Source organism: Podarcis pityusensis (assembly GCF_964106645.2).
Source record: "Podarcis pityusensis genome assembly, chromosome: 10".
Classification (NCBI taxonomy): Eukaryota; Metazoa; Chordata; class Lepidosauria; order Squamata; family Lacertidae; genus Podarcis; species Podarcis pityusensis.
This window is the reverse complement of record NC_138035.1, coordinates 25,649,556-25,674,662: the sequence shown is the minus strand read 5'-3', so window position 1 is coordinate 25,674,662 and position 25,107 is coordinate 25,649,556. Positions and strand designations below refer to the sequence as shown.

The 25,107-nt window shown below is 44.7% G+C and overlaps 1 protein-coding gene and 1 long non-coding RNA gene across 8 annotated transcripts in view; one reads left to right on the top strand and one right to left on the bottom strand.

The window, feature by feature from the left end:
* Window positions 1–9,418, top strand: part of LOC308457727 — a 36,359-nt gene extending 26,941 nt beyond the window's left edge. The window contains exon 3 of the long non-coding RNA XR_013977087.1: window positions 9,263–9,418. This is a non-coding gene — a long non-coding RNA (uncharacterized lncRNA). The remainder of the gene's footprint in view (window positions 1–9,262) is intronic.
* The window catches only part of CHST11 (carbohydrate sulfotransferase 11), a 213,341-nt gene that overhangs the window by 116,056 nt on the left and 72,178 nt on the right, over window positions 1–25,107 (bottom strand). For 5 of the 7 annotated variants that reach the window (XM_080971793.1, XM_080971788.1, XM_080971789.1 and 2 more), the window contains one exon: window positions 9,439–9,524. In XM_080971793.1, coding sequence (XP_080827919.1) covers window positions 9,439–9,501 — 63 coding nt within the window. In that variant the 5' untranslated portion in view covers window positions 9,502–9,524. Of the gene's footprint in view, window positions 1–9,438; window positions 9,525–16,117; window positions 16,136–21,034; window positions 21,124–25,107 lie in introns of those variants that run through there. The other 2 variants (XM_080971792.1, XM_080971794.1) reach the window with 2 other exon arrangements.

Here is a 25,107-nt window from a genome sequence, read left to right as displayed (position 1 = left end):
AGTCGTACTACACGCGGAAAGACATCTGGATCCCCCCACAACTGAACAACTGTGCATTTATTGCACAATAAAAAAACATCGTCTGGAAAATCCCTTAGAGTAATATCAATTAATTCCTCTCCTGTTGGACGCCTGCTGCTCTGACAGGCAGTAATTAGACATACTGCTATAATTTTGCAGGTTGCTTCTGGAAGCAGAATGAAATAACTAGGGGTTGGCATTGTACATCAGGCTGTTTCTATTAACTCTCTGTTCTGTTTCTTTACGCTTGATGAGCTTTTACACATGAGCAATCAGTGCCTTCAACTATACTGATTAAGATTATGAGCTGCTTGTGTTTACTGTTTGTAGTTTCATCAGGCTCCAGAGATGGGCACAGTAGGTAGGCCTCTTTTTATCTGTTTTTATAGAGTCACACACTGCAGTTTCACTCATTAATAATCACATTCTGGATGGAAAAGAGAAAGCATTTAAGGTGGATTATCATAAATATGAACACTGTTCAATATGAGTTAAGTAACTGTATTCTAATATACACACTGAGAGAGCGAATATTCATGTATTACAGCTGTTGTTAAACAGGAGTCATTTTGATTACTGCAGTGCAGGGTTCCTCAGCACAGTACATGTGGGCACCAATATGCCTGCCAGCGCTTCCTATGGCACCCACAACAAGCTCTCAGTAAATATTCCCTCAAAAATCAACTATGTATGAGAGACTGCTGTTCCTGCTCAGTTCTTGTTTTCACTGTCTCGGATTCTCATACACTTCCCCATGGCAGCCATTTTGCTTTATACCACACACACACCCTAACAGCAGCCATTTTGCTACTAGCACCCATGGCACCTCTTCAACATTCCAAGTGTGCCCATTGGCCCCAAAAGGTTGGCGGTCCCAGCTGTATATCATGGTATTTACATGGCCAGAAGAAAAGGGAAGAGTCATAAGAGAAGGACACCAAATATAAAACCAGTTGCTACTTACATTACTCCATTTCCGGTTTCATATTTTTCTTAGCAAACATAGTAAGCTTCCGATACTCATTATTTTACTGTGGTATTCTTCTACAGGGGGTCAGGTAGAGTATAACTCTGCTAATTCAAGTGCATCTAGCCTTTTCAGTGTCACAAACTATCTTTACAATATGAGCAATCTGGGTAGGCAAGAACTACCCAGATCTTGCCACCAACTTATCCTGTCCCGACCCAATGAACGAAGCCCTACTATAGGGCATGAATTGCTGCTTCATTTTTAGCTCTTAGCTCAATCCCCAGTCTGATTCTGGTCCTCCATATCCAAATCCAAAGGCTCTGTCACTTTTTGAAGCCCACACAGAAGCAAAAGTGAACCTGGATATTGGTGACCATTGATACTGGTATGTGAGACTTAATCTTAGGTAAGTCCCACTGGACATTATAGGATTTGCTTCTAAGTAGAATTACACAGAATTGTACTGTAGGTCTTCCATCTTCTGATTACTGAGTACTCACAGTTGAACAGGTGTACAGTTTCCATCTCACAACTTCCATTTAGAAGTATTATGTATAAGTTTATGTCATTCAGCATGGAAGACCCATTTGCACTGGCTGACTCTCCCATGCAAACTACAAATGTAATTCTACATTGATTAACGATGAACATGCTTTGTGTAAAACCGTCCAAAGCTCCAAGTCCCTTAGTCAATTTTATCATGGAATTAAAGAGCTATTATTCTTGAAAGCTGGAGCCCTGATTTTTTTTTCTATCACAGATCTATGAAGCAGAGCTCTCTGTCTCACTAAGCACTAGGTTTAGCAGCCAGCAGTTGGAGGGTGAAGACTGGGATTTAAGACAGCTGAGGCAAAGCAAGCATGTGTGATTGCTAGTTGTTACTGAATGTGGTTAAACTTTGTTGAAATCGATACATCTTAGCACATCAACCCTGAAATAACAAAGCATCAAACGGCTTCAGTTACGACCCACAATTCTTGGATCTATTTATCAATTCCGTCAGATGGATGGACAGACAATGCCTTTAAGCAAGGCAGTCTCCCAGCAATTTGGCTCCTTAATGAGCAGAAAGACACATTTTGAAAAAGAAGGTTGAAAAAGTGAAATCACAATGAACCAGGAAAAGAAAGAGAGTGCAGGCCATTGAGATTAGCGAAGTCACAACACAAAAACATTTAGAGGAGAGGTGAATAATCTTTGGCCCTCCAGATGTTGTTGGATTCGAACTCCCACTGGCCCCAACAAACATGGCCCATGGACAAGGATGACAGTTTCTATAGTTCCCATTATCCCTGTCTTTCAGTGAACATGTACAAGTCAAGGACACAACCTGTTCCTGTAATGCTACACCTCCCATGGATGTTCACTGAATGCAAAAAGAACATATGAAAAGTGCTCCTCTCTGAACTGTTATGCCAGCTCTCTGCACTAGGACTTGATCCATTGAGGCCATTTATGTGAAGACTTTCTCTTTGACTTCAATGCTGAGGGTAGTTCAACAGGCACGAAGGGAAGAGTTGCACTGAAGTCACTGTTGGAGCCATTGTGTGGGTAGAAGCTCCATGCGTGTATCAAGTTAACTGTGTGACATGAAGCAGGGAAGCAGGAGAAGATGCACTCCCTAGACCAAGCTTAGCTATGGCTTAGCTGTGGTTAGCAGAAACCAACCAACTTCAAACCATTGTTTCTTATGAAGCCTGTTTCCACTAAGTATACTTAAGTTAACCAGAGTTTAGTTACACTAAACTGTGTTTAATGTAAAATGGAAGTTTTTCTTAGCCTTACCAGATGACCAAGGAGGGAGGACTCTGTAAAGCCCCAAACTCATCCTAGTAACACTAAACCATGGACTTATGTTATGAATGAACTGGGCCAATAACTCAGCAACAAACCTAAGAGAATCATTTTTTAAAAAAATTAAAAAGCCAAATACAGTGGTACCTCAGGTTACAGATGCTTCAGGTTACAGACGCTGCTAACCCAGAAGTAGTACCTCGGGTTAAGAACTTTGCTTCAGGATGAGAACAGAAACCGCGTGGCAGTGGGAGGCCCCATTAGCTAAAGTGGTACCTCAGGTTAAGAACAGTTTCAGGCTAAGAACAGACCTCCAGAACAAATTAAGTTCTTAACCTGAGGTACCACTGTACACAAAAAGAATGTTTAAATTGGTATGCAAAGGTAGCATCCATACTATCCAATTAGGATCCTTCCTGCATAGGAAAACAGGATCAAGACCCTTCCTGGAGAAGGGTAGTAATTTTCTTTCCTATTACCCTGCCAAGTCTTGTCACTAATTGCTTATGATTTGGTTCTGTTTTCAACTGCAATGAAAGGATCAGTGACACCCACAGATGTGCTCAAGCCTCAAATATGTTGTTGGCAAATTTTGAACCTTGGTTGACTTAAGCTCTGTGGGCTGGTTGGTAATTAACTTATTTTTAGCCCAGTGCATCCCTACAAGGCCACACAAATTACAAGATGCTGCAGTGTGTTGCTTTTCTAAGAATACACTTTGCAAATACAAGGAGAAGTTTGGTTCTTTCATCCAGTTAATCCTGACTTCTGTCTAACGCTACCAGACATATATTCATTGACCCTTCCTCCTGCCAGCCACAGCTGGGAGGGAGATGGAATACAGTAGCTGTCTCGGTCTTGCATTCTGCTGTGGGTAACTTTCCCCATACACCATGTGAGTGTGTTCAACCTATAAATAGATTTTAAATACTTAATTCCATGCATGACAAATCTAACTACTGTTGTCTATGCTCTGGTAACCTCAAGGTTAGATTACTGCAATGCATTATACGTAGGGCTGCCTCTGAAGACGGTTCAGAAACTTCAGCTGCTGCAGAATTCGGTGGCCAGGTTGCTCACTGGAACTAGACAGTTTGAGCATATTACACTGACCCTGGTCCAACTGCACTGGCTACCAATTAATTTCTGGGCCCAATTCAAAGTGCTGGTTTTGACCTGTAAAGCCTTAAACGTCTCAGGACCGCAATACCTTAAGGACCGCCTCTTCCCATATGAACCTACCCGGACCCTGAGATCATCTTCTGAGGCCCTTCTTCGTGTGCTGCCTCCTCGAAAGGTCAGGAGGGTGGCAACATGAGAACGGGCCTTCTCTGCAGTGGCTCCCCGTCTGTGGAATGCTCTCCCCAGGGAAGTTCGTCTGGCGCCTTCAATATACATCTTTAGGCGCCAGGCAAATACATTCCTCTTCAACCAGGCCTTTGCCTGACCTAACATCCTATACCCTTTTTAAAATGCTGGCTCTCTTTTTTGGGGGGGGGGCGTAATCTGGTTTTTGTTTTGATTTTATGTAAGTGATTTTTAATGTGAACCACCCTGAGACCTTCAGGTATAGGGCGATATAGAAATAAAATAAATCATAATAAGGGCATTCAAACCCTATTTGGGCATTCTGCTCACATATAAAGCCTACACACAAGTAGGGAATGGACATGTTAAGCTCTTCCCCCTGTGTTGCTGTCTCCATCTGCTCCTGGAAGGTGATTGAGTTAAGATCCTAAGAACAGCTCTGCAGCAGGATCAAGTCAATGCTCCACCTAGTCCAGCATCCTGTTCTGAGAGTGGCCAACCAGATGCCTGTGGAAAGCCCACAAGGAAGACTTGAGTGCAACAACACACTCCCCACTTGCAGTTTCCAGCAACAGGTATCCAGAGGAGCGCTGCCTCCGACCGTGGAGGAAGAACAAAGCTATCATCGTGATGCAGGGCCTAAAGCTTCACACCCTTGTCACGACTCGCGTGTAGGATTTACATGTGAGCAGGCTTGTCCAAATAGGGCTTCAATGTAAATGAAGCGATCCCCCCCCTCCCCCCAAGCTTTAAAGCAATAAACTATTTTTACACATTCTTCCCAGGGGCAAAATATTGCTTGGAAAACACAGTGCCCTGGCACAAACAACTTTGAGGAATGATTTCTGGATGCCACACAACAAATGATTTGGTGCCCCAAAGAACCCATCTGTTAACATGGAAGAAGTCATACTTTCAATAACCACCAGGGATACTGTAAAGGTTTACAAGATGTATAGCACTTTGAGTTTTTAGGGCCCCTTTACAGGACCAACAGAACCAAGGGAGAAAGTCCTGACCTATAAGACTTCAGACTGCAGGGGCTCAATCCTTGGTAGTTTCCCCCTATGGAAATAACTTCCATAGGGAAAGTATAATATAAAAATATAAAATAAATATTTAAATATAAAATTGCCATGCCATAGAGAAGTGTTCAATAAACACACAAGACATAACCGGCTGTACGTTTGAAAAAATAATATATACTATTCATTGTATTGAATTGTAGATTTCAACAGAAGTGGCTCATAAAGTTCAGCAAAAAATGTAGAAGAATGTAGTTCTTCTACAAAATTTGTAATTCTACAAAAATGTAGAATTAGTTCATTCTCTAATCAGTTTATGCATGAGGTCCATATATGTGAAACTGTCTATTCCACCTGTCTGTTCATAGAGTTCACCCCTGATGACACACTAATTTTCTACATGCAGGGATTTTGCTTTGTTTTAAATTTTGTGGGACATTATTCAAACAGCTTTACCGCTTGCTCCTGTTAATCATATAAAGAAGACTTTGGGGTGGGATGGGGGAGATTTCCCAAATGATCTTTCATGCCATAAACTGCATGACTTCGCATGCAATTAATGCATAGTTCTTCTTAACAATACCTGATATCTATACAGACAGTTTTCCTTGTTTCCCAAAACTTGTCTTCATATGCACGAGAGGGGGCAAGGAGTTGTTGCTACTGCTTGCCCTTCTCCAGCTTTTAAAAAATGCATCTCCTTGGCCATGTCAAGGCTAGAATGAGGAGACATTCTAGATAATTGGAAGGGAAGCAGCTGCAGTTCATTGGTATGCTGATCTGTCCCCAAATCCTACTTCCCATTGCTGAAGCCTCTTTCCTTCCTCCTCGCTGTACCCTTGGCTAAAAATCATGGTGAAAGAGGAGAGGCAGAGATAGGGCAAAGGAGTGGATTCAGTTAGGTGGCTGCCCAACGCATTGCAACCACTCTTCCTCTTCCGAGCACAAGTGCTCATGCTTTTGTTTGGCACTTAGCCAGGCATTCACATGCTGGTCCATAAGAGTGTTGCTTTCTGTTGCTCCCATCATTTCTGAACAGTTCGCTCCCACTTTAGCTTTTTAACACAGCTTTATAGCTAAGGAAAGTAACAGCTCCTGTGGGAAGCAAGTTGCCCCTTTGTCATACAGCTCTATTTGAATAGGCAGTGGAAAAAATCTGATGGACAGAGTCGCGCCATTTCATAGGCTGCTTAAGAAAAGTTAAGTCTGTCAGTCCTTTGAGGGCAGGGATTAGTCTTTGAGGGCAGGGATTATATGGTGTGGTTTTGATGTTCCAAGTTTCCAGATTTTTTTGGCTCGTGGCTGTGAAGAGTAGGGATTCTTGGTGGAAAGGAGGAGCAGGGGGTGGTGATGGTCGCAGAGAACCCCACAATAACTTTAAGGGCTGGGACAGCTAGGTAGTTATCCACCCTTGGTAGAAACAAACGTCCAAGCTGGAAAGTACAGCCTGCATGAGAGGGTCTAGCTGAGCAGGAAGATCTGCCTGGCGCTCCCCAGATGATGCCAAACTCAAACACCACCTGTCATTTAATGACAAAGTGCTGACAAAAATCAACTAAGTTTTTCTGCGAATTGTGGAAGAACTGTATTAAACCGCACAACTGAGGCAACAACAGGGCCATTCAAGGCGGCAGCCTATGATCACCTCACTTCACCTCTCTCCTCCACCCAGTAGCTCTCTTGCTATTTTCACTCCTCTGAAGTGATCTGTGAATGTCAACAGGACAGTGTCTGCTGGAATATTGCTCTGCCATGCCCTTCATGCATAGACATATACTGTGCAAACTCTATCCAAAAAGGCGGATGGATGTTAGGCTGAGTCAATCTCTCTTCTTCTTCTTCTTCCTCTCCCCCCACACTTGCTCCTTCTCCAACTCTCACCCCTTCCTTTAATGCACTACGAACAGAAGATGCCAGTGTACTGGTGGAAATTCTTGATGTGTGAAAAGCGTCATCTGCTTAGTTCAACAGTGGCTGTGAGAAATTCTGGCCTTATTCAAACATTGACTCTGTGCTTGGCTCCCTCAAAGAAGAAGACGCTGAAGGAATTCTAATGCAGAGGGTTTGATAAAGATGAGGGATGAGGAATGAATTTGATTCAGTTCGCATCTAAGTGTGAACCTACCCAATTTGCAGTTTCCGGAACAAGACGTGAACCAAAGCACAGGCATCCACCAAAATTTGCACTTTTCCGAATTGTGCAATGCAGTTCCTCAGACAAATAGTGTGTGCATAAGTGCATATACTTAGGGTGTATATTGCATTATGAAAAATATTCTTTGCAAACAAGGCATATAATAGGCATAACTGCATACAAAAAAATGTGTCTATTGGGAGAAATTAAAACAAAACTGCTGATGAATTTTCATGAGGTCTTTTTTTAAAAATTGCAAACTGATGAGGAAACATTAAGAACCATCCTTAAGATTGGAAAATTAGAAACTGGGAGAAATTGAAATTGACATATAGTAGTCACCTGTCCCTGGTCAAGATATACCTGGAAAGGAGGAAAAGAAGGAAGCCATATAGCAGAGAACTGTGTTCCCTACTTGTAGCAGGTCAGGAAGCTTTTGCATCTACCCAGCTTGCAAAGACACTGGAATTAAGGCCTTTTTAATGTGTTTGTATGTTCTTATCTTCCTTCATGACCTTTGGCAATGGGAACAGAAAAGTCACAAGCACATATTGAATGTTTCCCAGCAAACCCCAGAGGCGATAAGTCAGAGCGGTTAAAGCTTACTTTCCTCACTAGTCATTCCCTGAAAGCGTTCTAAGGTTTTATTATTTCCCCTTTTGGCAGGCTTACTTTCTTCCTGTTGAAAGTTTTATGTACACTTTCCAGTTAGCAACACAGAGCCCAACTTGCTCGTGTCAATAAATGCTGTTGCCTTAACTTCCTCGGACTCAGAGTAAAAATGGAAACTAACCTGAGTTCATTTTAGAAGCAGAAAGCAAGGCAAAGGCATATTGAGAACAATTTTGACATTCTCATGTCACAGCCAACACGTATCTCTCAAATGTCACCAGCCCCCTCTAAAAATTCCTGCTTAATCAGTGGGAATCCATTTTGCAAGCCCCACAGTGATTCTTTCCATCACCAAGTAGCATTTGAAATATTTAGTGGCTTGTTAAATCTAATGAGTGAGATTTATTAAGAGTCACTTCCCTTAATAGCTGCCCGCGTTTCACAAAATGTTATTCATTAAGGTATAAATATGAAATAGGCAGCTGTTAAACCTTAATAACTATGTTTAATAGCTGGGCTGGCATTTCCCACCCTCTGCAATGGCAATACTTCCTCTCCACTGCTAGCAGGAAATGCTACTCTCCAAGGTATCATTAACTTATTTAAAATATTTTTACCCCCTGCTTAATCTGAAGATATCAGGGAGGTAACAATAGTTCGATAAAATAACAAAATACATAAATAAATATCAAATCACAGAATGAACCTCTTTCTCAGCAGGGTATCATCAACAATATCAGAAAACCCAAGTTTCGTCCCCTAAATCACAACTGATGGCTACATGTCAGTGAACAAAGGCTTCAGATATACTTTAAAAATGGATTCTTACAGTAACATTTCAAAACATACTGGAAACAGGAATCTCCTCGTGGTGAAACAAAGCCAGTCATGGTGTTTTCTGGGTTCCCTCTCCATTTGAACAGAGTTCATTATTCATGAGAACCAGTGTGATGTAATGGCTAGAGGGCTGGATTAAGATCAGAGTTCAAACGCCCATTCAGCCACGAAAGCTCACTGGGTGACCTTGGGCCAGTCACTGCCTCTCAGTCTAACCTACCTTACAAGGGTAGTGCTCAAACATTGCTGGGGTGGGGGGAGCTGTTAAACTGACTTCTGACTCACAAGTAACCCAACCAAAATTAGCCAGCATGGGATGAATGGGTGAAAGGCTAGAGCTGTTAAGAGGCTGCAAGTCTCCAGAATTATTATTATTACTATTATTATTAATATTATTATTATTATTTCTTTGGGCCACACATATCTGCAACGTTTTGGCTACCTGCAATTGCTTCCAAACAATATCAGGAAAGGGGAAAAGAAAAGCAACATTAAAAGTCTTAAGGTGTTCCACAGTGTGTGCGCCTATGCATTATCTCTTCTCTATTTCCCTATCCACAGGAGATGAGAATTCACTAGAGCTCTCAGATAAGCGAAATAACTTTGCAAGGAAAGTGCGCAGCTTCTCTGCCGCCTTAATGCACTCCACCAGGAAGCAAGACTATTCATCAGGAAAATAACGGAACAGCGTGTGTGGGATGTGTGAAGAACTGAAGCTACAGGGCTAGGACGCTTACCTGGGTTGGACTGTACAGTTCCTGCAGTGGGCTCCTTGACCCCTTCCGGCAGCAGATGTCCATTCCAAATGGATTCCTACGTATTACTGGCAGGAAATAAAGGGAAATTAGTCAGGTTTCCCAAATATTAAATGATTCTTAAAGCATAAATTAAAACAATTAACACATTTCAGAAATGAGGCTGGATTTCTTAAAAAATAGTAATGAAAGAATTAACCATAAGAGTGGGTCTGATGGGGTGGGTAGGTTTCAGCTAACTAAACATAGCATTATTATAATTTGTTGTTGTTGTTGTTGTTGATTAAAACACCTTCTTGTTCCAAAATGCAGCAGGCAGATTACTGGATAGGGTTCCGTTTATAACCCCCCATTTTAAAACAACAGCATTGGTTGCAGTTCCATTCACAGTGCTAAAGTCCTAGACAGCTTTGCTCCCCCAAATCTGAAAGATCACCTCTTTTCCTACAGACCGTAGCGGGTGCTAAGATCAGCTTTTGGTAGTCTCACCACTCTCAGAAGATTTGGCACAGGTGGCAAGGAAGAGGGCTTTCTCTGTGGCACCCTAAATTGTGGAACTCCACAGAGATGTGCCTGACATCTTTACTATCCAGCTTTCATCACTGAAGGCCCACCTCCTTACCCTGGCCTTTGACAAGTGAAATACATACTTTTAGAACCCTATACTTGTGATTGTAATTTTTTAAAGAAACTGCTTTAATGTTGTATTTTAAATTGTAACACACCTGGGGACCTTGGGGTGAAAAGGAGGTAATAAATCAGAACAAAGTAAAATAATTATAATATATTTAATACACTGCCAATAGTTTTTTGTTTTTTAAAGCAGGCTTCGTGTTGATATATACATCTTTCCCAAAGAGAAACAATGAACAACATAATTGCATAGTGTCAGGGAACTGCCATCGGAAGGAAGGGAAGTGAAAGGGCTCACACAGGTTGGGAGAGACTCAGCAGCTGAAGAGGGAACCAGTAGGGGGAGAGGAGCTGAGCTGAGGGAAAGGGAGCTGGAGGGATGGCTCAGAGACACTTCCAGCGAAAACAGTGGGGAGGTTTCAGGACCTCCTGTAGGGACACCCACTCCTCGCCGGAAACTGTCACGCAGAGAGTCCAGAAGACGTGTTTCCGTTAAGGAGCTTTTATGTTGGAAGCGATTCCGAAAGCAACCACTGTCGGAATCTGCCAGCGACTGACGGAGCCATGTTTAAGGGGCTCCGTTACAGACAGAGGTTTGCAAACTTGACCAAACTCTGAGGGACTAGGATTTTACACACAAGCAGCTCATCGTCCCATCACAGCATTCCGACAGTCTTCGTGAGCAGCTTGTGCAGGAGAAGGCATCATGAGCAACCCAGCCGGAACCGGAGAAGCAGGAGCTGGAGCGGGTCCAAGCCTGGAAGAAAGGTACCGGGTGTTGGAGGTCCAGCTAGCGCTGCAGACGGCGAGGCTTGAGGAGAGGAGGGCTCAGGATGCAGACAAAAAGGGGAAAGACACCCAGCTCGTCAGAAAGGTACCAGGATTGGTGCAGAAGTTTGGGGGGGAGCCCAAAGACTATCATGGCTTTTGGACAGAGATGCAATATGCCCTCAATCTGCAGTTTGATGAATTCCCTGACGAGGAATCACGAGTGGCTTTCGTGATTGGGCATCTTGAAAAGGGGGCGAGAGACTGGGTTAGACCCCTGATGGCAGCGAATAGTGACGTCCTAAAGGACACGATGAAGTTCTTTCGCGCCATGGATCTGATGTTTTCCAGCGATATTGAACAGGGAGTGGTGCGCAGACAGTTAATGGCTTGCAAACAGGGGAGCCGATCTGTCCGTGAGTACTGGACTGAGTTCACCATGTTGATCCATAAATTGGGGTGGGATCTATCGGCGGAACCCATTCAAATGCTCTTTGAAGAAGGGCTTTCTTCGGCTGTGAAAGACGAACTTTCCCGGGCGCCCAGGGCGGAGTCTATGGACCAGCTGACCAAATCAGCGCTGACCATAGGAGCGCGCCAGGAGGCGAGAGCATTGGAGAGGCGGGAAGGGAAGGGGGAACGTTGGAAGGAGTTCCGCATTCCAGACATTCCAGAGCCAACTTTCCCGCCGGCAGAGCCGATGGAAATCGGAACAGCGCGCGCGCGCGCAGTTTCAAAGCCCAGTGAGGGGGGAAAGAAGGAGGGAAAAGGCGCCCGGAAATGCTATCTCTGCCAACAGCCAGGTCACTTTGCCAGAGTCTGCCCCCAGAGGAAGGAATGGCAAGGGATGGTAGGAGCTGTGGAGGGAAGAGAGGAAGAAATACCGGAGCAAGTAAAAGCCAACGCCTGGCTGCCACCGTCGGGGCACAGCAGCCAGGCCAAAGAGCAGTGAAAGTGCCCACGCCAGAACCTCCTAAACCCGCCCTAGTGATAGAAGTGGCGCTAGAGCTGCCAAACGGACACCCTCTAAAGATAAAGGCGCTGTTGGACTCAGGCAGCTCCTGCAATTTCATGAGCAAAGAGTTTGCAGCTGAACACCAGATACAGACGATCCCTTTAAGCAACCCCCTGCAGGTGACCACGATCGATGGCAGGGAGCTGTTGGGAGGAGAAGTCAGCTTGCAGACCGTCCCAATGATAATGAAGGTGGCAAGGCACACCGAACTGATAGCGTTTAATGTGGCCACCTTGGGAGGAGCTCCCATTATATTGGGGATGAGCTGGCTAGCGTTACATGATCCGCTGGTGGGCTGGCATCAGAGAGTGGTTTCTTTTGGTTCAGCACATTGCTTAGAACACTGCAAAGAGGGAAAGGGTTTGGCAGGGGCCCAAGCCACCCTAGCAGGGACTGAAGTAACGGAGAACGTGAAGGTACCACGACAATACGCAGATCTCCGCGACGTCTTCAGCGAAAGGGAAGCTGACCAACTACCCCCGCATAGACCCTTTGACTGTCAAATCAATTTACTCCCTGGGGCACAGCTCCCTGTAGGCAAGCTGTACGCCATGTCAGACAGAGAGATGCAGGAGCTAAGAGAGTTCATTGACAAGAACCTGAAGAGAGGGTTCATCAGAGAGTCCAGGGCGGTGGGGGGCAGCCCAGTGTTTTTTGTGGATAAAAAAAACACGAACAAGCCGAGGCTTGTGTGTGACTTCAGGGCCTTAAATGCAGTGTCAGAACCAGTGGCTTTCCCTATGCCCAGGATTGACGACATTTTGACAAGGGTCAGGAAGGGAAAGATTTTTACTAAACTGGACCTAAGGGGGGCATACAACCTGATACGAATAAGGAAGGGGGATGAATGGAAAACCACCATGTTCACCCCTTTGGGGGCATTTGAATATTTAGTTATGCCCTTCGGCCTACAAGGAGGCTCCGCGTGCTTTCAATCGTTTATGAACCACGTCCTGGGGCCTTTGCTTTACAAGAATTGTGTGGCCTTCTTAGACGACGTGTTGGTGTATTCTGAGAATGAGGAGCAGCATGTGAGAGACGTCAGAGAAGTGTTGAGCAGGCTGCAAGCCAACCAGCTGTGGGTGAAACTGGAGAAGTGTCAGTTTCATACCAAGGAGGTGGAATTCCTGGGGTATCGCCTGTCAGACAAGGGATTGGCCATGGATCCCGGCAAGGTCCAGGCGGTGCTGGAATGGAAAACACCCAAAACAAGGAAGGATGTGCAGAGGTTCCTAGGATTTGGGAACTTCTATCGTAAGTTCATCCGAAACTTTGCCCACCTGACGGCGCCCATTACGGACTGTCTCAGCAGTAAGAAGAAGTTCGTTTGGACTGAGGAGGCGGAGCGAGCATTTGAGGAACTAAAAAGGGCCTTCGCCTCGGAACAACAACTCCTGCATGTGGATTTACAAAAACCGATGAGAGTGGAAACTGACGCATCAGACAGAGCTATTGGGGCGGTGCTTCTGCAGCCAGGGAAGGAGGAGTCAGAGTGGAGACCGTGTGCCTTTTTTTCGCGAAAGCTGAACAAATCCGAGAGGAACTACACGGTGTATGACCGAGAACTACTAGCCATTCATGAGGCGTTCCGGAGATGGAGGCACCTGCTAATTGGCGCACAACATAAGGTGCAAGTGTGCACTGACCACAAGAACCTAGAGTATTGGAGGACGGCACGAGTGCTCAACCAACGGCAAGTGAGATGGGCCCAGGAGTTCTCCAAATTTAACTTTGAGATTTGTTACGTGCCAGGCCCAGAGAACATTAGGGCGGACGCTCTCTCACGCAAACCTGAATATTTGGAGGGGGAGGGAGCACCCGAAGAGAGACATGTCATTCCAGAGGACCGCTGGGTGTGTGGGGCGGCATTGGTGGGACAAAGAGAACTGGTAGAGGAAACAGAGAATGATGAATACGCCCAGAATAAGCTCAGAGGTCTTAGGGGTGAGGGAGAGGAACCAGGGGGTTTCGAGGAAAGAAATGGAGCTTTGTATTACAAAGGGGCACTGTATATCCCTGAAGGAGACTTAAGGGGGAGGGTACTCAAGCAGTTGCACGACAGCCCCACGGCGGGGCATTTTGGACAACACAAAACCATGTGGTTGGTCACCAGGGAATTTTGGTGGCCTAAGGTGAGGGAAGATGTACGGGAGTATGTAAGAGGGTGTGAGCAATGCCAGCGAGCCAAAGGGGAGAGGCGGGCACCGGCGGGGCTATTAGAACCCTTACCAACCCCAGAACGACCTTGGGAGGCAGTGTCGATAGATTTTATGACTGATCTGCCGAAGTCCAAGGGGAAAACAGCCATCATGGTGGTGGTAGACCTACTAACAAAGATGTGCCACTTTGTAGCCTGCTCGCATGCAGTCACGGCGGAAGAGACAGCGAAGTTATTTGTAGAACACATTTTTAGGTTGCACGGGGTGCCATTGAGGGTGGTCTCAGACCGAGGAAAACAATTTACTTCCAGGTTCTGGAGGAAGCTCATGAGCTTACTGCAGGTGGAGGTCAACTTTTCGACTGCCCGGCACCCTGAAACCAACGGGCAGGCGGAAAGAGCAAACGGGGTCCTCCAGCAATACCTGAGGTGTTATGTCAATGACAGAGAGAATGACTGGGTAGAAAAGTTGGCGCTGGCGGAATTTGCCTACAACAATGCCGAGAATGTGTCCACAGGGATGAGCCCCTTCTTGGCTAATTATGGGTGTCATCCCAGGGCTTTCCCAGGGGGAGAAGGGGAGAGATGGGGTGTCCCGGCAGCCGAGCATTTTGTAGAAGAAATGGAAGCAATCCATCGTCAGCTCCAACTCAACTTAGAAAGGGCGAAGGAAGAATACAAGAGGCAGGCAGACAAGAACCGAAGGGAAGGTGAAACCATAAGGGTGGGAGATAGGGTGTGGCTGTCAACCCAAGGGTTGCCGTTCAAAGGAGGTTGTAAGAAATTAAGACCCAGGAGATTGGGTCCCTTTGAGGTCATTCAACAGGTCAACCCAGTGGCTTTCAGGCTCCGGTTACCCAACCACATGAAACTGCACCCAGTATTTCACAGGTCGTTACTGTCACCGTATGAGGGGGGACGAGAAGGGATGGCCACTCGGGGACCGGTCATAGAAGAAAGGGAATGCAGCAGCCATGTGGCAGAAATCCTCGACGCCAGATGGAAGGGGGATCAGGTGGAGTATTTGGTAGCGTGGGAAGGAGAACCGGAGTCAGAAAACACTTGGGTAATGGCAGAAGATATCAATGACGAGGTATTGATAGAAACGTTCCATCAAAGGTTCCCAAGGAAACCTCAGCCTGTGGAGAGGTTCCGGAGGGAATACTTTGGGACCACCGATGAGGAGGAGGAGTTGGAAGGATTCTCGGAATCGGAAGGGGAAGGGGAGATGGACTCTGAGGAGGAGGAGTACTTCGAGACCAGGAACCGCAACAGGTGGAGAGAAGTGTTCGGGACATCGGAAGATGAAGGAAGTTCATTCCGGGGTTTTGCCTCCTCACCGCCCGTAGAGGAGGGGGCGAGAGGGGATGAAGGGGGCCCTGGAGGGGAGGTGGATGTCAGGGAACTGCCATCGGAAGGAAGGGAAGTGAAAGGGCTCACACAGGTTGGGAGAGACTCAGCAGCTGAAGAGGGAACCAGTAGGGGGAGAGGAGCTGAGCTGAGGGAAAGGGAGCTGGAGGGATGGCTCAGAGACACTTCCAGCGAAAACAGTGGGGAGGTTTCAGGACCTCCTGTAGGGACACCCACTCCTCGCCGGAAACTGTCACGCAGAGAGTCCAGAAGACGTGTTTCCGTTAAGGAGCTTTTATGTTGGAAGCGATTCCGAAAGCAACCACTGTCGGAATCTGCCAGCGACTGACGGAGCCATGTTTAAGGGGCTCCGTTACAGACAGAGGTTTGCAAACTTGACCAAACTCTGAGGGACTAGGATTTTACACACAAGCAGCTCATCGTCCCATCACACATAGGTATTGGGATCAGCTGACTGTTACATAAGTGATTCTTATAGAATAGATTCAATTTGTAAAACACACTGAACTTTACCCAAGAATCTTCAGTCAGTTGAAACGCAAGTTTCAGCTTTTAAATGCCGACCATCTTACAAGGAAGTGTTACCAGCGAAACTGCTAATTTGAAGTAGGAAAACAGTAACCAGCTTCTATTCGATTATTTTTCTCATTCTCAGACATTTTTATCTAGGCTAACTTGTCACAAGCAAGTGGAAACTGCAAACACCTTCTTATCACCTCATTCACTTGCCAGAGCAAGGAGAATCCATCAATCACTCTGGTGCTCTGGAAGATGACATCATCACTCCTAGCCTTTAAAAAGTCCCAGAGACACTGCACCGTGAATCAAAACCAAAGGACCTACGCAACACAACAAGAGCTGAGCTGGTGCATTTCTTTCTTTGTTTTTTATAGGGCTTTTAGTGCAGTTTTACCATCTTTAGCTTCTTATATCTTCTAAAGAACACTTGCAAATCGTTCCCAATCGTCACCTAAAAGTAAATATTCCATCAGGCTGCATCACTGGGAAGGATGAGAAGCAGGGCAACTGTCTCAGCAATATTGAGAAACAAGCACCACACCCTCAACTGTTTCCACCTCAGGTGGTCATCGTAAGACATCCGTGGGTGCAGGATAGTTGGATCGACTCTGCCGTCACGCCCACCCTGTGCTGAGCTCCCTAGTCCCTGTGCCCACCCTGTGCTGAGCTCCCTAGGCCTCCCCTCTCAGAAACGGGCAACAACACTCAGTGTTTGGAAGGAGGTGAGCAACGCCACACTTCCAACTGCTACTGCTTTAAAGCCTTGATGGTGAACATAATAACTGGGCAGGCTCACGTAGCAGGAGAAGACGGTCCTTGAGACATTCAGATCCTGACCTTTAAAGGGCTTTAAAGGTTAGCGCCGGCTGCAGAAGCAATTACTTAAACAAATTGTGTCCTATCTAATGCTTATCATATTAAAATCTGTAAGAAAACTGCAAAACATCTCTGCAGAAGCGAAACAGAACATACATCTTTTTTTGTCTTGAAAGAAAAATAAATGTCTCTCTTTCTCTCCTAATCTAAATTGAAACATTAAAAAGGTAATTATCTACTGAAGGGACCTGCTGCTTTCCCCTCAAAGCAATGAGAAACTCCACAGTCTTGGAGGTATCTTGAATAGTTCTAGTAAACAAACACACTAAATGATTTGATTTTCCTTCACCATTTAAAGTACTGGAGATTACCGTGGGCTGCAATTTTAATTAACTTCTGAGGATTTTTAGTCAAACAGCTCAATAGAGCAATTGCTTAAAATATTGAATGTAGGATACCAATTGATCTTCTGCGTGCACAGATACAGGTATTTGGAAGAAGAAGAAGAAGAAGAAGAAGAAGAAGAAGAAGAAGAAGCAGAAGAAGAAGAAAGTTTTCCTCAAGAAAACATTGCATAACATCTTCAGGCTATGCCAAACTTGAGCTCCTACACAAGTGTTAATTTGGAGCTTAAGACAGGGCTGAGTTTAAATGCCTTCCCTGACAGCACCACACTTTCTGCCTGCTGCAAAGCTGGATGGGGAATGTTTTGGTGGCAGCAGGACGAACAGAAGAGAAAGCAATTATGCTTCCCCTACCAGCAGGCTCCAGGGTGAGCACATGGAGCACTGCCCTCACTCTGATAGGCTTCAGCATAACCCCATGTCATCATTGCCATTAAGCCCATCAGCATGGGGGTCAGTGAGCAATAAACAAGCCAAAGCAAAAGGAAAGGTGAGCCAGGAGCAGTTTGACAAAAACTTTCATTCCCTTCCCTTGTGCACAACCATTCCACACTAGAGTTGGCCAGCACAGATGGAGCAATAAAAATGGTTTCCTATCCTGGCTTGCAGAGCAGACACAAACCATACTTCGCCTGCTCCGATGAAGCAGCAAACTATGATGTGCCTCCACTCAGGACCAGATGAATGGAACACATGAGTCTATGGCTTCTCCACTTATTCACAACACCAAACCATCGTTTGGTATTATGCCTGAACTGTCTCACATAAACCAAGGCAAGAAATAAGCAGAGCTCGAGCGTCACTCTTGGCAACATCACAGGAATCTAGTAACAGGGAGCTTACACGTTTTGAGGCAGGGCTTCAAATAAAGGAATAGATGTTCCCAAGTTTTGTATTATGTGGGGGAAGGGGAATTTTCTCCACTTTCTGCATAACGTGCATAATTCCATGCACTCATATTGCCTCTTACTTGCCTTTGCTGTAAACTAGAAAGATCAAAATGTAATAACCTTTCCTTATAGGAGATTTGCTCTCCCCAACTTGTGGAGAACGATGGGGATGGCAACTGGGGGAGGGGCAAGCTCATCCTCATTCCCTGCTCATGTGTTAAATCAGCAGACCTGAATAGGGCTAGAGCTGTTTGCACATTAGGCAAGGACAGATGCTTAGAGATGCCAAGAAATGTGCTTCTTAGCAACAGCAAGTTTTTTATGCAAGGCTAGTTTGTGAATGCTATATAGCACAGTATACTGTTGAACAGTTGTTTATTTGGCTGTCAAATGCACCTGCGCCAATGGCAAAGCAGTTTCTAAAAGCAGTTTCTAAAAGAGCTTCTTGTCCTTTTCATCTGCTCAAGATAAGATAAGATAACACCCTGTGGTGTTATATTGACACACCAGCTCACTAAAGGGCAAGGCTGATTTGCCCTTGTAGTGCTTGGCAGTCTGATCTACCTTCAAACGTTTCCAATGAAAACTTTTTAATAAAGTTGAACTATAACTATAGTATAAGTTCCAAGCATGCCTTGCATGCAAGAGATCAAGTGTTTGGCAGCTTGGCTAAGTCAAGACTGGAATTTGCTCTCTAGCTTTAAAAATATATAGAAGAGATGAGGGAACCTGTGGCCTATCAGATGTTGCTGAACTGCAGCTCCTACCATTCCTGACTATTGGCTATGCTGGTTGGGGCAGATGGGAGTTGAAGTCCAACAACCTCTTGAATGCCACAAGGTCCCCATGCTCAGTACATAGGCTCAATTGGTACATTATGGGTAAGGAAGGTTAGCTACAGTGATTGGCCAGCAAACTAGAATTCGAAATTATGGTTTAAAGCAGGTTTGCAAGCCATGGTTTGTGGGATGGTTTTGATTTCCAAGCTGACAAAACTGTTTGTTTTGTCCATCACTCTGCACCTCAGAGATGGGAGTAAAGTTATTAAGCTGAATACTAAGAGAACAGAAGCAGAAAAGCACATCTAAACACTGTTTAGCCAACTGTACATTTGGAAACTCCAGTAGATGTTTGGGTTACAATAATGGACGGCATGTACCGTATTTTTTGCTCTATAAGACGCACCAGACCATAAGACACATCTAGTTTTTGGAGGGAAAAAACAAGAAAAAAAATATTCTGAATCCCAGAACAGCAAGAGGGATTGGCTGCGCAGCAAAAGCAGCGATCCCTCTTGCTGTTCTGGCTTCTGGGATAGCTGCGGAGCCTGCATTCGCTCCATAAGACGCACACACATTTCCCCTTACTTTTTAGGAGGGAAAAAGTGCTTCTTATAGAGCGAAAAATACAGTAGTTTGTTGCGAAGTTTTAAATGAGTCATAAAGTCTTGCTCTTTTATTGTACCCCTAAGAAATGATATGAAATTAAACCTAAACCTACAATACATGACCCATTCTGTTAGACAGATTTACTTTCAATGTGATGCTTATGAGGATTTCAGTACATTGATATTCCTTCCTTGAACCTGAAATCTGTGTCCAACCCTCAACTGAGCCAAAAATTGCACAGTCACAATGCCCAGCTGTGTTGTGCGAGCTGAAAGCCTATGCTTTACTTTGCTCACCCTACCCCTCCCCACACCTCTTGCCAGTCACAACTACCTTTCATCTGCCACACTCATAAGCCTTCCCCATAACCACTTCCTTCCATTCAATGTGAATGGGAAGTGTGATATCTGGGGCCAACAAGCAACTAAAGGAGAAAGAAACTTGATCTTCATCTTCGCCAAACAAAGTCACATTTGAAAACCAAGGGCCTAGAATAGGGATGGGGAACCCGTGGCCCTCCAAATGTTGTTGGACTCCAGTTCCCATAATCTCTGTCCACTGAGAATGCTGGCTGGGACTGATGGGAGTTGGAGTCCAACAGCGCCTGGAAGGCCACAGGTTCCCCATCCCTGACCTAGTGAAATATAGAGCTCTGAAGAACAGCAAAAGGACAAAGCTGCTTTTCATCATGTTAAATTTCAAAGGGATAGGTACATTTAAGTGATGAGTTCGTCAACAGCCTTTCAGCAGACTGGACAACAGGGGAATACCATGAAAAAAATCCCAGTGTAAATTGTGGTTTTTACCAACATGGGTGCAGAAACAACAGCTTGACCTTTAGAATGCCAGAGTCTCAAACTCCCCATCGGTATTTCCATTGAAGCAGAGCACATGTTCACATTTCCCAAATCTTTATGTGAACAGCAGCATCCGCTAGCTACTGGCTTTTTAATCTCCTTGGTAATGCTTTATTTACATTGTTTATGCTGTCCTAATTACTCCTTGTTTGTATCATAAACATAAACAAATATTGGTAATTTGCTTAAATTAACTGCATCTCATCTTACTTTTCTAAGGATATGTTAATATTTAATTTTTCATTACACAGATGCAAAACAAAGTGACAAAAGATCCTAATATCTGGTTGCTTAAAACTCATATACATGTCAGTTGCTGATTGTATCTGTGCTGAAGATGCCCATTTACATCTTGTTTGGGAGATGGCATATATCCTGCAGTACAGCATTAAGAACATGGAAAGAATAGGACACAATCAACACAATCAATTGGGGGGACGGGGCTGTAAATGGTAACAAAAAAATTAAGCCATCCAAGTTAATGATGCTCTTAGCAGTGATTTCAATGCAAGTAACACGCAGTAGGTATTGGATCTGAAATCTAATGACAGTAGTTAAATAGATTTAAGAGAACTGGATATAGTTCCTTGTGCTTACCATTGTGTCCACATGCCATTTCTTTTGCCTCAATGTTCCCTCTGCCGAAACACTTTTCATAGGCTTTCGAAACAATAAAAAACCTGTAAAACCTATTCATCTGAGGCAAATCACTGTATCCACAAGCAACAATCCCTTTTTAAAGCCACATTTGACACTCACCAGCTGTGTGCTGCGGGGCCACCACTGCAGATGGCCAGAGGACAGTACTGCAGCCGCCATTTCAGCAGGGATCATGTGACCCAAGGGGCCAATGGGATTCTACTTGCTGACTGCAGCCCAGATCATCAGTTTGAACGATTCATCTCTCAGACATGCACTGAATTCCCCCTCCCTTTCCTCCCTGCTTGACTGCCTGCTTGCCTCAAAACAAACCACCAGCCCTGACACACAGCTTTCTTCCACAAAGCAACTTCATTTCCCCCTATGATTCATTAAGCACTATTTTTCTGGGACTCGCCAGGTTTTGAGGTTTGTTACATGCAGTCTAAGACTTCAGTCTTCCTATTTATCCCCTGTCTGGAAACTAAGCATGCTAGGAATTTATTACTAAATATCTGTCTAGCAGATTGTAGTTTGTTTTCATTTCAAGTCAAGAACAAGATAGGAAGATCGAAATCTGAAGTGTGTTTTCATTACAGTTTTTCTACAGGTGATATCTCTTGTTGGGCTCACATCTACTGTGATAAAGAGCATACAATCTTCTTTGAGATGCCCGTTCAAATTTCTAGCATGTCCTTGTACCTAAAAAAAAAAAAATGTGTATGTGCACACTATTTACTCCATTGCCTTAAATGAAAAAAGAAAGGAAGTGGGATTGAATAATTGGTCTCTTCTGGTTCTTAGGAATCAAGAAACTGAAACTGTATCTGCTATGTATGCTAAAGTTACCTTTAAAAATCCATTGCTGGTACTGTATATTGGTTGGTACAATGCACAGAGAGCATTCTCTCTCCCCACCATTCACTTCAGGCTTGTTCCATATTGCTTCTTACCAGTACCAAGTTATTTCTTAGCCAGAGGGAACCACAAAAATATAAGAAAGTACAGAAGTCATAACTTTGAAGGTGGGTTTCTTTCTGAATTATTATCTGGGTATTTCAGTACTCAGAAGTAGTGGGGAGGTTTGTATGAAGATTTATTTTATTTTTATTTTACAGGAGTAGCCGTGGGCAAGTCACCACCTCTGAAGCTAAGCTTTCCCTCCAGAGAGCTGTTAGGATATGTGATATGAGGAAGCCTAGAACACGGGAAGTGCTTGAGGAGATATTTAAGTGGAGGCTGAATGGGCAGTTGTCCAGGATGCTGTCACTGAAGATTCCTGTATGGAGCGAGAGCCTTGAAGGGACCCTAAGGTCCTTTCCATCTCTTAATATTCTATGATTCTATGGATGGTGCACTAAAACTGAAATTTCTCTTTGCTGTGTGTGCTGATCAGAAAGCTCCAGGTTTTTTTTGTAATGCATTTTACCACACCAAGAGCTGGTTCTCCCTACCTCTCCCAATTTTATCCTAACAAGAGCCCTGGAAGGAAGATCAGGCAGAGAGAGAGAGAGAGACTGACCTAAGCTTCTCTCCCTCATTTAATCCCCACAACAAGCCTGTGAGGTAGGTTAGGCTGAAAGGCGTCATGACCAAGTAAGGCTTATGAACCCTGGTCTCCCAGGTCCTAGCCCAGGGATAGGCAACCTAAGGCCCGTGGGCCGGATGCGGCCCAATCGCCTTCTCAATCCAGCCCATGGACGGTCCAGGAATCAGTGTGTTTTTACATGAGTAGAATGTGTCCTTTTATTTAAAATGCATCTCTGGGAACCTGCACAAGCGATGCTGACACAAAACCCCACATATACTAAGTATAATAGAAACATCCCCACCCCACCCCACCCATCTTGCCACCCCCTTTCCCCTTCTTCTTCCTAATTTCTCAACAAATTAAACTGATCTGTAAAAAATGTTACTTGGAGGGGGGGAAGAGAGAGAGATTGCACATACTTTTGTAAACTAAGAAAACCTTTAATAAAAATACATTTTAAAAAATGCATCTCTGGGTTATTTGTGGGGCCTGCCTAGTGTTTTTACATGAGTAGAATGTGTGTTTTTATTTAAAATGCATCTCTGGGTTATTTGTGGGGCATAGGAATTAGTTCATTTCCCCCAAAAAATATAGTCCGGCCCACCACATGGTCTGAGGGACGGTGGACCAGCCCACGGCTGAAAAAAGGTTTCTGACCCCTGTCCTAGCCCAACACTCAAACCTCCACACCGCACCAGTTATAGTGGAGAACTGTGTAGATAGTGTTTTGATATCAGAATAAGTCCTTGGTGACCATTTGCTTTTTAAGGATCCCATCTCAGTCTCCGAAATTGGGTGGAAAACCAGGTCTTTGCTGTAATCATCCTTAAAAAATAAATAAATCAGTTTGTGGCCTGCCTGCCTGCCTGCTCTGGCATGGAGCTTGCTCAAAAAGAGAAGAGAAGGAGGGCTTTAAAGAGAATAGCTGCTTTGGTGACCTATAATTTTAAAGGCATCAATCCAGAAGTGTGGTTAGAATGTGAAAAGGTCACTTGCTGCTGCTGCAGCTGCATCCTGGATCACAACATTTCAGGATCCCAAACAGATACGCAGCCTGATTCAAACTGCAAGTCACTCCTGACAGAGTTTTACTAGAACAAAATTAAAGCAGCACAGTGTCAGGCATTCTCAGGAATTAAAAACTGGAATTGGCAGGGCAGGCCCGGCCCACCTATTAGGTGTGGCAAAACAGCCACCTCAGGCAGCAGAAGCCCCATAGCTGCCACCGCCCCAGAGACAGTGCCAGAGAAACGGTGTAGGCATCATCACAGATTTCCAGCGAGATCTTGCCAAAATATTGTGAGATACTGCCCGAAATCGGCACCAATGCCAGCACTGATTCTCTGCCAGTAGGTGGTGTGGCGCTAGTGGTGGCAGAGGCAGAGGTGATGGGATGGGTAGCATGGCAGAGCAGAGTGGCACTTCCTGTTTGGCCTGGGGAACGGCATCGCTCAGGGATAGAAAGAACATCCTTTGCATGCAAAAGGACTATATGGTCACTTCAAACTACTCTCAGCCTTCAGAGGAAACATTGGCAGCCAAGCACTCACACGAGGCAAGGAAAGCTGCATTCAGGCTCCTCTTTTCAGAATGAATAAATTCAGCTTTGCATTTGTCAACAGCATGTGAACGGACTCTGATTGTTACTTGCATGCAAAGGGGATGCATCTGAGCTCCCCGCCTCCAGCACAAACAGGTATAGGCTCTGCTCTCCCTACCACTTGTAATCAGGGACTGGTGCATCATACCATGCCCTAGAGATTACCTGCTCAGTGTAGCTATTTCACTGCCTGCTGTACTTGAGAACTAATCTCGATTTTGCTACTGTGTGACCTGAGTTTAGAAATGCTTTACATATATATATATATATATATAACACTAGTGGTTTGGGAGATGCAATTCAATAGCAATGAAACTGTACAACCCTTTGACACGTAATCATGCATCAATGATTTGGGGGGTTATGGGGAAATGAATATTCCAGAGTTAGTATTTCATAGGTTCTTTGACAGGGCACACCATTGGAATTGGAAGCAGCTTGCTTCCCTTCGTGGAGTGTTATTTGCCATTTTACTGCTAGACTGCAGGCAACAGGTATTTGCTGTTTCTTTGTGTGTGTGTTTTAAGGTTGTCTTCACAATGAAAATTTGTGAAAACACAAAAGCTGCCTGTTGTGGTCTGGGAGTTGCCAGACATCCAGGAGGCTTTTGTTTTCAGATCAGACTCCAGATCAGACTTGTTGTTGTTGTTTAGTCGTGTCCGACTCTTCGTGACCCCATGGACCAGAGCACACCAGGCACTCCTGTCTTCCACTTCCTCCCGCAGTTTGGTCAAACTCAGCTTCATAGCTTCGAGAACACTGTCCAACCATCTCGTCCTCAGTTGTCCTCTTCTCCAAGTGCCCTCAATCTTTCCCAACATCAGGGTCTTTTCCAGGGAGTCTTCTCTTCTCATGAGGTGGCCAAAGTATTGTAGCCTCAGCTTCAGGATCTGCCCTTTCAAATGACCATTTCTCCATGTGAAAAAAGCACTCGGTGATCACCTTTACCATGTCAATCATGAACAGGTCTATAGATGTGTGTGTGTTGTCAAATTTAAAGAGAGGAGGCAGGGAAAAATAGAGAGAGAAAGAGAGTTTGTTTTTTTAAAGAAAATAAAGAAC